The 15,761-nt window shown below is 41.1% G+C and overlaps 1 protein-coding gene across 5 annotated transcripts in view; it reads left to right on the forward strand.

Moving 5' to 3' along the window:
- ZNF385D (zinc finger protein 385D) overlaps positions 1 to 15,761 on the forward strand; it is a 999,751-nt gene that overhangs the window by 630,095 nt on the left and 353,895 nt on the right. The window contains exon 1 of one of the 5 annotated variants that reach the window (XM_049870889.1): positions 6,723 to 7,036. The exons of 3 other annotated variants lie outside the window; for them this stretch is intronic. In XM_049870889.1, the coding sequence (XP_049726846.1) occupies positions 7,015 to 7,036 (22 nt within the window). In that variant the 5' untranslated portion in view covers positions 6,723 to 7,014. One more of the 5 variants, XM_049870888.1, reaches the window with a different exon arrangement.

Consider the following 15,761-nt stretch of genomic DNA (forward strand, 5'->3'; position numbering starts at 1 on the left):
AAGGCTTTCTCTCTCTGTCAGCTCTGGTGGAAGGTCCATGTCATCAATGTTTCCCTGGACAAGGTTCTTCTCTGCATAGGAACCCTGGGCCCAAACGATATGCCCTGCTCCTGGCACTACTTCCTTGATGATATGAGGTTCTCAACTCTCTGCTCACTTCCCTTTCCTTTTATCTCTCGTAAGATAAAAGGTGATGCAGGCCACACCCCAGGGAAATCCTTTTATATTGGATCAGGGATATGACCTGAGAAAAGGTGTTTCATCCCACCCTAATCTTCTTTAACCCAACCTTGCCTCATTAACTACAGGCAGAGGTTAGGGTTTACAACACATAGGAAAATTATATCAATCACAAAATGGAGGACAAACTCACAATACTGGGAATCCTGGTCTAACCAAGTTGACACATATTTTTGGAGGACACAATTCAACCCATAACAATGTCATTTGGTTTCTTGACTGCTACTTCCATGAGCATTGATTATTGAGGCATGTAAAATGAAATCGTTGACAACTTCAACATTTTCTCCATTTATCATGGTTGAGTTGTGATGATTTTTGTTGTCTTGATATTGAGGTGTAATCCGTACTGAAGGCCGAAGTCTCTGATCTTCATCAGTAAGTACTTCAAGACTTAACTTTCAGCAAGCAAGGTTGTGTCATCTGCATACTTCCAGTCATCTGCATACTTCAGGTTGTTAATGAGTCTTCCTCCAACCCTGATGCTACTTTCTTCTTCATAAAGTCTAGCATCTCAGATTCTTCGCTCACCATACAGATTAAATAAGTATGGTGAAAGGATGCAACCATGACGCACATCTTTCCAATTTTCAACCATATTACAGTAGCCCCTTGTTCTGCTCAAATAACTGTCTCTTGGTCTAAGCACAGGTTCCTCATGAGCAGAATTAACTGTTATCTATAATTTGCTATGATCCACACTGTCAAATGCCTTTGCATAGTCAATAAAACACAGGTAAGATTCTTTTTGGTATGCTCTGCTTTTAACCATGATCCTTCTGACATCAGCAATGATATCCCTTGTTCCATGTCCTCTTCTGAATCCAGCTTGAATTTCAGGCAGTTCCTTGTTGATGTACTGCTGCAACCATTTTTGAATGATCTTTAGCAAAATTTTATTTGTGAGTGATATTAATGATATTGTTCAATAATTTCCAGATTCTGTTGGATCACCTTTCTTTGGAATGGGTACAAATATGGATCTCTTCCAGTTGGTTGGCCGGGTAGCTCTCTTCCAAATTTCTTGGCGTAGATGAGTGAGCACTTCCAGTGCTGCATCCGTTTGTTGAAACATCTCAATTGGTATTCTGTCAATTCCTGAAGCTTTGTTTTTCACCAACGCATTCAGTGCAGCCTGGAATTCTTCCTACAGTACCATTGGTTCTCGATCATATGCTACCCCCTGAAATGGCTGAACACCCACCAATTCTTTTTGGTACAGTGACTCTGTGTATTCCTTCTATCTTCTTTTGGTACTTCCTGCATCATTCAATATTCTCCTCCTAGGATCCTTCAATATTACAACTCGAGGCTTGAATGTTTTTTCAATTCTTTCAGCTTGAAAAATGCTGAGTATGTCCTTCCCTTTCAGTTTTCTAACTCCAGGTCTTTGCATATTTCATTTTAATACTTTGTCTTCTCAGGCCGACCTTTGAAATCTTCTGTTCAGCTCTTTTACTTCATCATTTCTTCCATTTGCTTTAGCTGCTTGGCATTTAAGAGCAAGTTTCAGAATCTCTTCTGAAACATCCATTTGGGTCTTTTCTTTTTTTTCTGTCTTTTCAATGACCTTTTGCTTTCTTCATGTGTGACATCCTTGTTGACAATCTGCAATTGGTCTGGTCTTTGGTCATTAGTGCTCAATGTGTCAAATTTATTGTTGAGATGGTCTCTAAATTCAGATGGGATATACTCAAGGTTGTGTTTTGACTCTTGTGAACTTGTTCTAATTTTCTTCAGCTTCAGCTTGAACTTGCATATGAGCAATTGATGGTCTGTTCCGCAGTTGGCCCCTGGCCTTGTTCTGACCGATGATATTGAGCTTTTCCATAGTCTCTCACCACAGAGGTAGTTGATTTGATTCCTGTGTTTTCCCATCTGGTGAAGTCCATGTGTATAGTTGCCATTTATGTTGTTAAAAAAAAGGTATTTGCAATGAGGAAATCACTGGTCTTATAAAATTCTACCATGCGATCTCTGGGATTGTTTCTATCACCAAGGCCATATTTTCCAACTATCAGTCCTTCTTCTTTGTTTCCAACATTGTCATTCCAATCACCAGAAATTATCAGTGCACCTTGATAGCATGTTTGATCAATTTCAGACTGCAGAAGTTGGTAAAAGTCTTCAATTTCATCATCTTTGGCCTTAGCGGTTGGTCTATAATTTTGAATACATTCGTATTAACTGGTCTTCCTTGTAGGCATATGGATATCATTCTATCATTGACAGCATTGTACTTCAGGATAGATTTTGAAATGTTCAATAATAAGCATGACACCATTTGTCTTCAATTTGTTATTCCTAGCATAGTAGCCCATGTGATTGCCCGATTCAAAATGGCCAATATCAGTCAATTTCAGCTCACTGATACCTAGGATATCTATCTTTATGTGTTCCATTTCATTTTCGATGACTTCCAATTTTCCTAGACTCATACTTCACACATTGTATGTTCCGATTATTAATGGATGTTTGCCGCTGTTTCTTCTCATTTTGAGTCGTACCACCTCAGCAAATGAAAGTCCCAAAAGCTTGACTCCATTCACATTATTAAGGTCAACTCTACTTTGAGGAGGCAGCTCTTCCCGAGTCATTGTTTGAGGGCTTTTCAACCTGATGGGCACATCTTCTGGCACTTTACTAGACAATGTTCTGCTGCTATTCATAAGGTTTTCACTGGCCAATTTTTTCAGAAGAGATTGCCAGCTCCTCCCTCCTAGTCTGTCTTAGTCTGGAAGCACCACTGTAACCTGTCCACCATGGGTGACCCTGCTGGTATGTGAAATACCTGTGGCATAACTTCCAGCCTCACAGCAACATGAAAGCCACCATGATACGACATATTGACAGACGTGTGGGGCAAACCTGAAGTCACGTGCATTGGATAAAATTGTATTGCTGCAATCTAGGTAAGAGATGAAGGTGATCTGAATCAAGGCTCAGGGGTAGGCAAAGGAAGACACAAATGGGCTAAGCTAACTCCGTGCTAAATTACTGTTATATACAGCTTTGAGAGCTTGAAAGGACAAACAAGCTCACAAAGTCTGGCCTGCAGTACCACCTGGCATCTGTATTGCATGGAATTTAAGAACAGCTGCTGCTAAGCATGGACAAATTCAATTTGTGTAAACGCTTTGCACAAAACATCATCAACTTCAAAGAACTGACTGCAGGCATAGAAAAAAGTATGATGTTTTACACACAACACAGTTGTAGTCAATATGTTCATTCATTCTTTCACCAAAGATTTAACGAGGAGCAGCAGGTGTCAGGTACCTTTCTAAGGATTGTGGTTATAGCTAGGAACAACACACAAAAACTCCTGCCCTCATAGAGATTACATTCTAGTGAGAAGAGAGGAAAAATAAGTCAATCTAGCCAAAATAGTATGCCAGATGGTGATATCTACTGTGGAGAGAAGTAAGGAAGGAAAGATTAGGAATTGCCAGGGCAGGGGCGAAGGCAGTATGAAACCAGGAAATGGAGGAGCAGGAAAAAGTACCATGGTAAACTCTGAGCAAGTTTTGAAGAAACTTGATCAAGGGCAGCTATCTGGATATTGAAGGGGGGAAATTCTCACCTTATGATGAGGTTTTAACCTAAAATATGTAACTGAGTGTCTTGTTTCAATACTGTATGTTTCTATGTGGCAAGGAGTTTGATGCCATGACTGGACCCAGAGGAGGTGACTTGATTCCTTCTCAGAAGCCCCAGCTGCTAAGGTCAAGAGCGTGAAGCAGGTCCTTCCCTGGAAGCTACTGGGTCATCTCCTTGAGGGGTATAGGTGAGCATCTCTCAGGCCCAGATGTTCACAACCCACATCTAGCTAACATCAGTTGTGACTTCACTTAGTTGTTTTTCCATTTGGAAAAAAAAAAAAGTTGAATTGTTCTCTTAATAAAAATAATATAGTCAAATAAAGTAATTTTAAGTGGAACAGAAAAAAGTGTAAAATTAAAATAAAAATCACTTACCATTTTCCCTCTAGAGATACACAATATTTGTATCTGAGGTCTTGACTTTCCAGATAACTCTTAATGGGGGGGGGGGGGGAGGGTGTTGTCATACGCCTTTAAATAAAGAGGTCATCATTCTTTTTTTAATTGAATAGCATTCCACTGTAGCTATAATACTTAATTGACTCTTGACTGTCATACTCTTTTAGAGGTCACACAGTGCTCTTTTGGTTTAAGCCTCGATCGATAGATCAGGCAAAGTTTGGCATAAGCTATTACCAGATTCTCTCTGCTTGTATATATACATACATATATATATATATATATACACACAATTTTTTTCCGGAACATGTAGTGACATAATTTTATTAGAGAATGACCTTTACTTGAATTGTAAATGGCAAACTTATTTGAGTAACAAAATCCATTGGAGAAATCGAACATACCTAAAAACAGTAAAACAACTGCTCTTTACTCTCCTGCTACTGAGAAAGTTGCTTAACATCTCTGAGCCTCAGGCTCTTCATTTGTGACCTTCCTTTTTTTTTTTTTTTTGTCACCACCTTTTTATATCTCAGTTTGTTAGTAAGAAAGATGACTATGTGAAAGTACTTTGTAACTGTAAAATGGCATGCAAATGCAAGGGTATTATTAACTTATGTTGACAGTCCTTTAGTGTCTCAGTTCTCCTCTGTTTATAACTCAAATCTCAATGCTCCCATCTTCCAACTACAGGAACTCAAAAGGACCAAACACTCTAAGATTAAACTACAGCGCCCCCTAGCTCATATAGGAGGTCAAGGCAGGTAATTGGCTTCATAAGTGAGCTCCACCACAGATGGTTTGCTTTTGATCGCTTGCCTGAAGGAAAGGCCATTAATTTTACTTCTGGATTATTCCCATCTGCCCAAAAGAAAAAGAAAAAATACTTAAATTATCTTCTTCAATATTTACGTGAACCATTGTTTTTATTATTGATAAAAAAGAGTAAACAAATAAATATTCTTCACTATTTAAATTTTCCTCCTACAATTTGCTTTAAATGAAGTTATTTCGAAAAGAACATCGCTAGATTTATCCTACGACCTACTGTAACATTTCTGATTTGTATTTGCTTGCCAGTTGGCATTTGCCCAATTCTTTATAATCTGGGTTGAGCGAGGATTTTGATAACAGGTCTCCTTTCACAGAGGGGAAATACGGGGTTAAGCTTTTTTGCAGGATTGCACAGCAGGCTGTTATTAGGAGCTCCAGCCCCCTATTTCCAATATGCGTTAAACCCTCTGACAGATATAGGATTGTGAAGGAAAAAAAAAAAAAAAAGCTATTGAATATTTGCGTATCAAATGTAGAAATATTTGCTTACATGGTTTATAAAAGCCCAGATGAAAAATATAAGCCGCTCCCTTCCACACACAGGCCACGGTTCTTGGTTTAGCTTCAATTCTTAATTTCCTGGATTTTGAGAGACATTTTTAAGTTCAAATGGTCCTGTAGGTAGTTGGGTCCCAAAGTGATGAGCCCTTAGGAAACCGTACTTGTTCTGTGGGTTAATTTTCTATTCTGAGCATTTAAGTATTTAATTAACACAGTTTTCAGGGATTTCTTTCTAACGTGCTTTTTAGGGAAGATACGACTGCAATTCATCACGCCGTTGGAGGAGCCAGAGACTTGGCTAAGCTTTGGCTTTCTTGACTGTTCATCTCTAATTTAATGGGAGTGTGTGTGTGTGCGTGTCTATACTACATTGGTGACCAGACTTGAAATATGACATAATCTCGGTTGCCTTTCAGACTAAATGGCTCTTCTCTTTAGGGGCCAAAGGTCATTTCAGCCTCAGTGTCCTTTCCATTATCTACTGAGGGAGGCGGCAGGTGTTTTTTGATAGTATGAAACTAGGTGACTTTCATCATCCTTTTTTTAAAATCAATTTAGCCCAGAAATTATTCAAGAAATGAAAATGACTCTTCACCTACTGACTTTCTGTGATTGGATCACTTCTAAGTGAAAACCTGTATTACCCGAGAAAGGGCTCCTTTGAGTTCTTCAAATTCTTTTTTTGGTATTCGTCTTTTATTTTTCTTAGGTATAAACAACACAAGCAAGAACAACAATCCACAAGCCACCAGCAAAGAAAACGCAGGCACACGGCACCATCCCTCTTCCTAGTGCTTTTTAAACTTGCTAGGATGAAGGCATTCATGGGGGGGGGGGCGGATTAAAGTGTGTTTTTTTTAATTACACGTTAATGGCAGAACTCGCCTTAACCTGTCCCCTCCCGGGCGCTGGTGCGTTTCCCCCGCGCGCTCCCGTGTGGATCCAGAGACCCTTCTCTCTTTAAGAGAGCCTCCCGCGCCCCTCACTCCGCCCCTTCCCAAGTCTCTGGGCTCGTCAAAGCTTCCCGAGAGCCATGGTTGGTCCAGGCAGGCAATGGGAGCACCTCGTGGAGCGGCTGCTAACCGGGGGTGGGGTAGGGTGGGGTGGGGTGGGGGGGTCTGTTGGTAGTACTCTCAGTCCTGATGTCACAGGCGCGGCAAGGACATCGCAAGGAGGAGTCGGATTACAGTAAGGATGGGCAGTGCAGCAGGCGGCCCGAGCGCACGCTCCAGCCGCCGGGGCTCGTAGCGGCCGAAAGGCAGGCAGCGTGCAAGGCGCTCAGCCCGCGGAGGAGGCACCCTGGGCGCTCGGTGCTCGGCGCTCTCCAAGCCGGGGACGTCGCCACCGACTGGAGCATGAAACGGCTCTGCTCGGCGTGCTAGCCCTGGGTGCCAGCTGATGCTGAAGACGCCGCCGTGGGGTTCCGGCTGTCTGATTAATGAGAAACAGAATGTATTTTGGTGAGTGGCAACTCTGATGATGTCATTGCGAGGGTGCCCGGGTCTTATCAGTGCAGACAAGCCCTTAAAAAAAAGAAGAAAAAAAAATCTTTAAGCTGCTAGAATATATTATATTAAACGTACCTCCAGTTGGCAACTGGAGGACCAAGCTTCCTTTGTGCTACGTTTGGGGCTGGATGAGTTGAAGTTGGAAAAGAAAAAGAAGGGGGGTTGGATAAACTTTGCCTCGATTTGTCTGCATGAAGTTGGCTTTTAGCTCGGCGAAGAAGGGAATGTGGTGCGGCGTGGGAAGCCACGAGCTAACTTAATGGAACGCAAAACAAAGTTCCTATGGCATCGATGCTGCCAAAGCTTAGCCAGTATCAGTGTTCTATTAAGCATTTGGTTTTTCCTTAATTCTGAGGCAGGAAGGGAAAACACTCCAGTGTGCAGTGATTGAGCAGCTGAGAACACTGCTCCATACCATCCCAGTTCCCCGTTTAGCTCCGAGCAGCCTAACATCAAATGCATATTCTTTTAAGCCTCGAGTGGTCTCGGAGCTGTGAAATATTTGTGCGGTTTAGTTTTGTGCCACTGTGGAAACCTCCCTTAGGTTTTCAGATGAGCTGCCTGCATTTGCAGAAAACATGTTGGGGCTTAGAGCTGGGCTATCAGTCGAGCAGTAGAAGCGGGCTTGGAGCTGTACAACTGTACTGAAATGCTGCAACTTACTGCTAGGAGAGGAAGCAAAAGCCCTTCACTAAAGGAGAAGAAGCCAAGGATTAGGACTGAATATACTTTCCTTCTCCCTGAAGTTATGCTTTCCTTCTGTAAGTCCATTCTGACATCATTATTGACGGGCATCTATCTAATATTAAAAGCTTGGTGAGAATAACTGGAGACCAGCCAGGGAATGACTCCAAAATGCAAATACTCTGGGTGATTTCTTGGTTTGCTTTACGTATTAAATCGAGAGTCGGCTTTCAGATTTTATAGGTATTCAGTCGTTGTGTAGATAAAGTTGGATTGGGGCGGTTTTCATTTCCTGGGTATTTATTTCCATGTGTATTATTTGCTTTGTTTTGTTTTCTTGAGCCTTTGAAACTATTTGAGAAAGTGTGAAAGGAACCCAAGTTGCAAAAGCTAAACACCTTTAGTTGTCTTGACAGCAGTTTTGATTTCCCTGTAATTTGTGTCGTATTAGAAACCATGCCTTAAAATAACCGAAATTGATTTTGAAGCAACAATCCTTATTTCTTTCGTAGCCAAATTTAAGCAATATCCAGAGTTAAATGACACCTCTTTCCAGGGGTGGTGATGATGGGGGTGGTAAGCATATTCACCGCCAATTGATAAAATAGCAAGCATTTATCATGAATATATTTTTTGTTAAATGGAAAAGCTGGCAAAGATACGTCTTTTGGAAAAAAAAATTGGCATATGTAATGATATTGAGTAATGGTGAAGTAGATTATAATTTTAATTTAAGTTTTCAGTCTCTTGTGAAAATTACTCCTGTGATTCTGGTGACCAAGTAGGGTTGACCAGAGTAACGGTATAGGTTAAAAGTACTGGTCAGAAGCCATCCGTGCTATACTGGATTATCCTGTGGCTGGTGGAGAAAGGCTTACTGGGCTAGCTCATGGTATTTACTGTAGGCTAGTTCAGCCGGCTTGTAAAGCAGGTTGATTCACAGGGTGATTAGTTTCACCATGTAATGCAAGTTTTTAATAGTACAAATTGAAATGTGATGTCCTACTTCATATGCAGAACTATGCTCTTTTCAAAGGTGAGGCTAAAGTTGCCTTCTGTGTCATGAGCATGGTTCAGTCTTACCATAATTTCAGCATGAGATATGCTTTTCTATTCCTGGAGGCAACGGTATGCATTCAGGAATGCAATTTTTTTTTTCCAGGTTATGCTATGCAGCCCCTTACTCAAGCTGTCAAAGACTTCCCGAATTCTGGGAGCCCACCTGTCTCTAATAAAATGTCTGGGACAAGAGCTAGGGCAAGAGGAATTGAGCAATACGCCCCAAGCATGTTAAGATTCAATAGCATTCTAATGTTTGCAAGTCCTTAAGGCTGGGTATTACACAGAGAAGAATATATACGTGTCTATGTGTGTGTGTGCACTGCATAGGTAATCTCCAGAAATTTGACTACTTCAGGTAATTTTTCAGGACAATGTTTTCACTTTGCAGTTTGGTTGGCCATGACTTACTTCTTCATTTTAGAACTGCAAATGGTCTATCAAGTCAGGGAGAACAGGGACAAAGGAAAGAGGTGCTGCATTCTTGGGCTTTTCTGGTGATTTGTGGAAATGGGGAGGGTGTCAGAAGTCTTTTATTTGCTTCCATAGCAGGGAGTGATGAAGAGCCTGGGGATACTATAGAATGGGATGAATTGATATGCAAGCAGGATATTTACTTCCCTATAAATAATCTAATTTGTCAGTGCTTGCCCCTCTTCATATATAACTAAGAACCGTTGACTGAACAGGCGGCATAGCCTATTTGCTTCTCTTTAAGCCTCCTTCCCCTTAGGGACTGGACAACTGGACCCTGTCCAGGCTCTATTGGTCAGTTACATGTGTGCAAATTGGCGGAATATGTAATATTTCCAGTTCTCAGTAATAGTGCATGTTTTGGGTGTGCTGTCTCAGACTTACAAGACTAATGGACCCTTTTAATGACTTAAGCCTCACTCTTATCTCCCTTTGAAATTGTAGTGCCGTGTTTTCCATAATTGTTCATTTGTACTTACTGCACAGTAATTTAAGAGTTTGCTGTTCAGTCACCGTGGGTACTTTTGTTACTTACTCTATTGATCTTGCATTCATTACTTGGAGTTAAATGTAAGGTTTTTCACTTTTCACACAGAAGAAGGAAGCAGGGAAAATCCCAGTCAGCAACCTAATCAGGATTTACTGTAAAGGAGACAAAAAAGAACAAATACTTGTGAAGTTACCCTTCCCACCCCCATAAATATTTTACATAGTTAAAAATTATATTTCCCAAGGCTGAATAGGCGTTAATAATTTATCCAGAAATAAAAGCAAAGCAGCTGGGAGACTTCTTCCCAGATTAGGAAGAGAGGCAGTGGGTGGTTGTCAGTACACCAGGCCTGAGCCGACGGGGCTACAGTTTGGTTCAGACGTGCATGCTGGTATGAAGCGCAGGTTCTTTGCTTGAATGCATCCGGGTGATTTCACAGCGCCCAGCAGAAGGTCGTGACTGTGCACTGTCTCCAGCTCTGAGCGCTGTATGCCTGGATCATCTTCCCCTTTCCATCTGGCCCAGCACACCTCTCCACTGCCGGAGTGGTGAGTCCCTGCCAGTGGTCATGTCAACCACACACAGAATCCATAGTTGGCCAGAGAAGTGCCATGGCGCAACCCTTGGCTGTCAGGAGAGAAATGGGAGGCTGGCTCACTGAGGAGATTCCATGTGGCTGAAAATCAGTATGTTATCAGGCCAGAGTCAACCAGATGGAGATTGCGGTGAGCTTATAGTCCAGAAGAGGTGGGGCTTTCTCCTTGAGAACACTCCTGAAAAAAGAAGTGATACCCGTTAGACAAATGAGCAGAACTGAGAGACAAAAATATTAGAGCTCACTATAAATGTTGCTATTCATGGCATATTAATTAAACCTGGAGAAAAAGGCGAGCAAAATTTAGAAATGTGTGAATGAGCCATTCAAGTTCAGCTTGGTGTTGTGGATCAACTGTCTTGCTTAAAATGCCTAAGACAAATAGGAAAAATACTTAGGATTGTGCCTACTATAACAAGAAATACACGATTGAGCAAGCTTTTAATACAACAGCTAGGAAAAGAAAAAAAAAAAAATCTAGTAAGAAAATTCTAGACCAGAGCCGTATTCCCTTGCCTCTAATAGACGTGTTTGTACATTGTCAGAGGAAGGACTTTTGTGTTTTCCCTGGGGAGCTTAGAACATTTTCAAGTCAGCATTTATACTTTTATTGGTGGCTGGACCATCAAGTTTCACCTCCAAAGCAGTATGTTAGGAAAACATTGAAGCGACAAGGTTATGAGGAAGGAAATGATCGGAAAACACTAGACAGTTGAGAAGAGAGCATTCCTCTTTTTTTAGTGGAAACATTTAACTTGTCCTAATTAGTTTGTACTGGGTGATCTGTTCTGGGGAATTAGATCTACCAGAGTCTTGCTAACCACTTAGGAGGTGTTTCTGCCTCCCTGAGGCTGTCAAGGGGGGTAAATAATTCAGGAAGCAACTTGTAATTCCAGGTTCCATCTTTTAAAGTTTGAAGTCATTGCAGTTATACTTTATTACAAATTAATATACATGACATGAAATAAACGACTAGCTAAGAGGGCTGGAGAATGTGACAGGTGAATACTGTTGGAAAGAATCATATGCAGACTTGAAATCTAAGAGAACTTCAAAAGCCCTAAAGATTTCTCCCTCGAGACCATTCTCTTTTGAATTCCTATGAAGATCTTATTTTTAGGAGCCAAATCCCCGAATTTGATCAGTAGGCTAGGAACAGGGATTCCTATTAACACCCTAAAATTTTCGAGCTAAAAAAATTTCCTTTTTTTTTTTAAAGGACCTCCACATTTGCTGTAATTATATGGAAATGAGATGGGTTTATTTAAAGGAGAAGTTCCAAAATTCATGAGATAATGACGCATTGCAAAGTTACCCTTTTGTGGGTGGCATAACTGTTCCAGAAAACAAATGAAAAATTTAAATTAGTGGTTTCCGACTTCCATTCCAGATGATGTGCTCACAGCTGCTTTTGACTGAAACCTCCTTGTATAAGATAATATGTGTTGGTTAGCGTGTGTGTGTGTAAAACACTGGAATAGCAAATAGTGCCTTGTTATATAAATACCCAAATATTGTACCTCATTCGCAACTTTTCTGTATCTTTTCGCATCATTTGAAAATGCAAAACATTAAGTATTGATTTAATAAGCTGGATAGTAAAATCATTTTTTGGGCACAGCTGGCTTTCATGTTTAACAGCCATTATATACATTGGAGGTTTTTCAAATCAAGTCATAAGGATAATTTTCAAGCCTTATCCTGCTTAAGCAGAAATCTATTTTGGCTTTGACCTTGAGAAAGGGATGTTTCTGTTTGTATTACACTATGAAAGACATTTCAAAATACAGCAAAGGTCATAGTCGTTGCCCTCTCTTTCTCTCTTTAAAGAAGCCATTACCTATCATTTCCCACAAAGATTAGTTTTGCAACAGAATTTCACACATGATTGGTGGCATTAAGAAAAAATACAGCCTAAGAGGTGGCTAGAAATATCAAAGCTTAAAGTGGTTGAGATCATGCTTGAACCAAATTGCTAGGGTTGAAAATAGGAAGACGCTTTGCTCTGTCGCAGCTTTAAAATCATTATGGAGCACCCGGAAGTTGGCCCTCAGTGAATGTGAACTTCAGGTTTGCACAGCTTTCAACATTGAAGGTGTTGCCATGAACCCGTCTCTATCCCCAAACCTCAAATGCATATGAACTTTTGTGGGAGCGATGAATGAGAGACAATGGACCCGTTTCTCCTTTATCAACCTTTCAGTTTTCTCTTTTTTCGCCCACTTGCCATATCACATTTCTGTAAGTGGAGAGGAAAAAGAAAAGTATCCTGGCCAAGCTTGACCAAGGTCAGAAAGGAAATTGGCAGCAGTGTCAGGATTGATGCTCAGAGCAAATGGCCTCTGCCCCAAAGCATCGGGCGCCTGGTGGGAGATGGGTGGGGGGAAGGACGTTGTTGAGCTGAGAGTGTTTTTAAGTAATGAAAGCTGTTTAAGCTGTATCCACAGCCCTGACTCAGTGCCAGGCATATAGGCGCTCACCACTGTCTACTGAGTGTACAAGACTGACTGGGTGATGGAGGTCAGCGAGGAAGGAGATTTCCTTCCTCAGCAGATCCCTCGAGGCTCTTGATCCCTGTGGAAGCTGATTCCTACAATGGCAAGAGAAACACAGTCCTCTTTGCTCCCTGAAACATGAGCTGCTATTTCTTAATCCTTAAAAGTAAGAGGAAAACCCTGGTGGCGTTGTGGTTAAGAGCTATGGCTGCTAATCCAAAGGTCGGCAGTTTGAATCCACCAGGCGGTCCTTGGAAACTCTGTGGGGCAGTTCTTCTCTGTCCTATAGGGTCGCTATGAGTCAGAACCGACTCAACGGCAGTGGGTTTGGTTTTTGGTTTTTTTTTTTTTAAAGGGCTAGTCCTTAGAAATTCAAAACAAAACAAGCCCATTGCCATGTAGTCGATTTCAACTCATAGTGACCCTATAGGACAGGAGAACTACCCCATAGGGTTTCCAATGAGCTGCTGGTGGATTTGAATGCTGACCTTTGGGTTAGCAGCCTGAGCTCTAGAAGTTAGATCTTAAAATAAATGTAAGGAATTCCACGATCTTTTTCTGTTTCCGTATACTGCTTCCTACATTGGACTTAACAGTGTGGAGAGATGTGGGAGAATTCTATAGACTGTTAAGACCAATGTACCAAAACGTCTGAAAAATACTTAAAATCACCAGATAAGATGGTGGAATCATTGTAACAACTCACCTGAACACAGCTTCAGTTCTCAGCTTCACCTTGCTTCAGTGAGTTTGCTACGGGTATTGGTATTCCCTTGCCACATGGCTGGGATGGTCAGGAAAAAGGAAGACACCCTCATGTACGTGTAGTCCAAAATTCCGAGGGGGGAAACCAGTTTTAAAGCTTTGCAGTTGGGAAGGCTGAAGAAAATGGAGGTCATTTTGCCTACTATTTGCAAGGCTTTTGCAAAATTGTTCTGCACGCTTATCTTCTTCATATTCATGCATTTGGCTGATGAGGAAAAGTGCTTGTAGCAGATTGCTCTGAGAATAAAACGCAATAATAAATGTAAACATGCTTTAATAGACATAAGCCCTTACGTGCATAGCAATTTGTAGTTTTCAGAATGCATCAACATTATCCCCTTTTTTATCCTCAAAATGACCCACTGCAGGAGGTAGATAATGTGTGATTATTTCTAATTTTAGACGAGGAATTTGAGTCTCAGATGACCGAAGTGACTTTTTCAAGGTCATACAGCTAGTAAATGTGGTAATGTAGTCAATGTAGTCTGTAAATGCCCAAGACTCTGATGTACTCTTGAGACTTACTTCATTGTTCTTACAACAACAGAGCATGGTTGATAAAAAAGATAGTGGTGTGTTTTTATGAATGGCTGGTTATTCATAATAGTAATACTAGAAAAAATACTGCAGCCAATAACCTGAATGCGAATGGTTGGGATCTAAGATATGCTTGTGTTTTGAATTTGTGGAATCACGATTAGTAACACAGGTCTGAATAGAATTCATGATTTTTCTTTATTTTTTTTTTACCTCATCTTCGTACCTCAAATAATTAATAATCAAAAACGTACTGATCATAAGGCATGGATCTGCCTCAGTCTCTGACGCAGCATTAGATATTATGGTTTGTATTAATTATCTGTTATGTGATCCTGCATCTCACTATTTAATTCAAAAACAAACAAGCAAACTAAACCCGTTGCCGTCAAGTCTATTCCGACTCACAGTGACCCTACAGGACAGAGTAGAACTGCCCCACATGGTTTCCAAAGAGCGCCTGGTGGACTTGAACTGCTGACCTTTTGGTTAGCAGCTGTAGCTCTTAACTGCTAGCCTACCAGGGTTTCCTATTTAACTCAATGCTTGTTAAAAAAAAAAAAAAAATACAAGTCATTTGTGATAGGAACTCCTTGATATTTATGTAATGATCCCATCTCCACTACTCGTTCAAGAAGTCTTAGCCTGGCCTTTATTCCCTCACTAATAAGAGGGAAGGTTGTCCTGTGGTAGAACCTTAGCTGTTCCACTTATAGGCTCTGTGTCCTTAGGCAAGTCACCTCACATTTTTGAGACCCAGTTTCCTTGTAAAAGGATAATAATAAGAATGTTTCTCAAAGTTCTATTTTTAGGACTAAAATATACAATGCATATAAAAGTGCCTAGGAAGCTCATGGTGAGAAGTCAGTTAAATTTGATTCTTTCTGACTTATTCCCTCTATATCTGACCCAATATACAAATATATAAAAATTGAGACAAGTGATTATATCGGTTGGTGTCGAACCGGGAAACAAGAACCCCTCTGAGTAATTCACACAGAAGGACTTTAATGCAGAATAATTGATTACCAAGGTGACAGACGAGAAGGTAAATGGGGTCTGGTGAGGCAATCAGAGATTCAAAATATAGGTAGTGGTAAGATGGAGAGACACAAGGAGGAGAAAGGTGCTGGAAGCCAGGCCCAAGGTCACTGGTGGGAACTGCAACCATTGCAGACCTAAGACACAGAAGCATGGAGGGGACTGAGCCTTAGATGGGAGAGAGAGAAATGCCCTGCCTTCTCCCTTCTACTGCTTCTGTCTTCCATTGGTGGAACCCAGTCAAGAGGCCAACTGAGAAGGCAGTCTGGGAAGTGCATCCTGCAAATGTCAGCAGCTTACAGAGCAGGGAAAGAGCAAGGACCTATTGCAAGGCAACTGGCCGCCAAGGACCTGCAGGGTGATCTTCCACCTGATAGAAGTAGCACTTTAAATGGGAGAGTGTTCTGCAAAGGTATCGCAAGTATCAGTTGAGAGGTTTGGTGGAAGGAGAGACATAGGTAAGAGGGAAAAGAGGATAGTTAAAGGGCCTTGAGCAACTCCTCACCAATTCTTCTGGTTTCAGGACCAACTTTGTCA

This window comes from Elephas maximus, chromosome 27 (assembly GCF_024166365.1).
Source record: "Elephas maximus indicus isolate mEleMax1 chromosome 27, mEleMax1 primary haplotype, whole genome shotgun sequence".
Lineage (NCBI taxonomy): Eukaryota > Metazoa > Chordata > Mammalia > Proboscidea > Elephantidae > Elephas > Elephas maximus.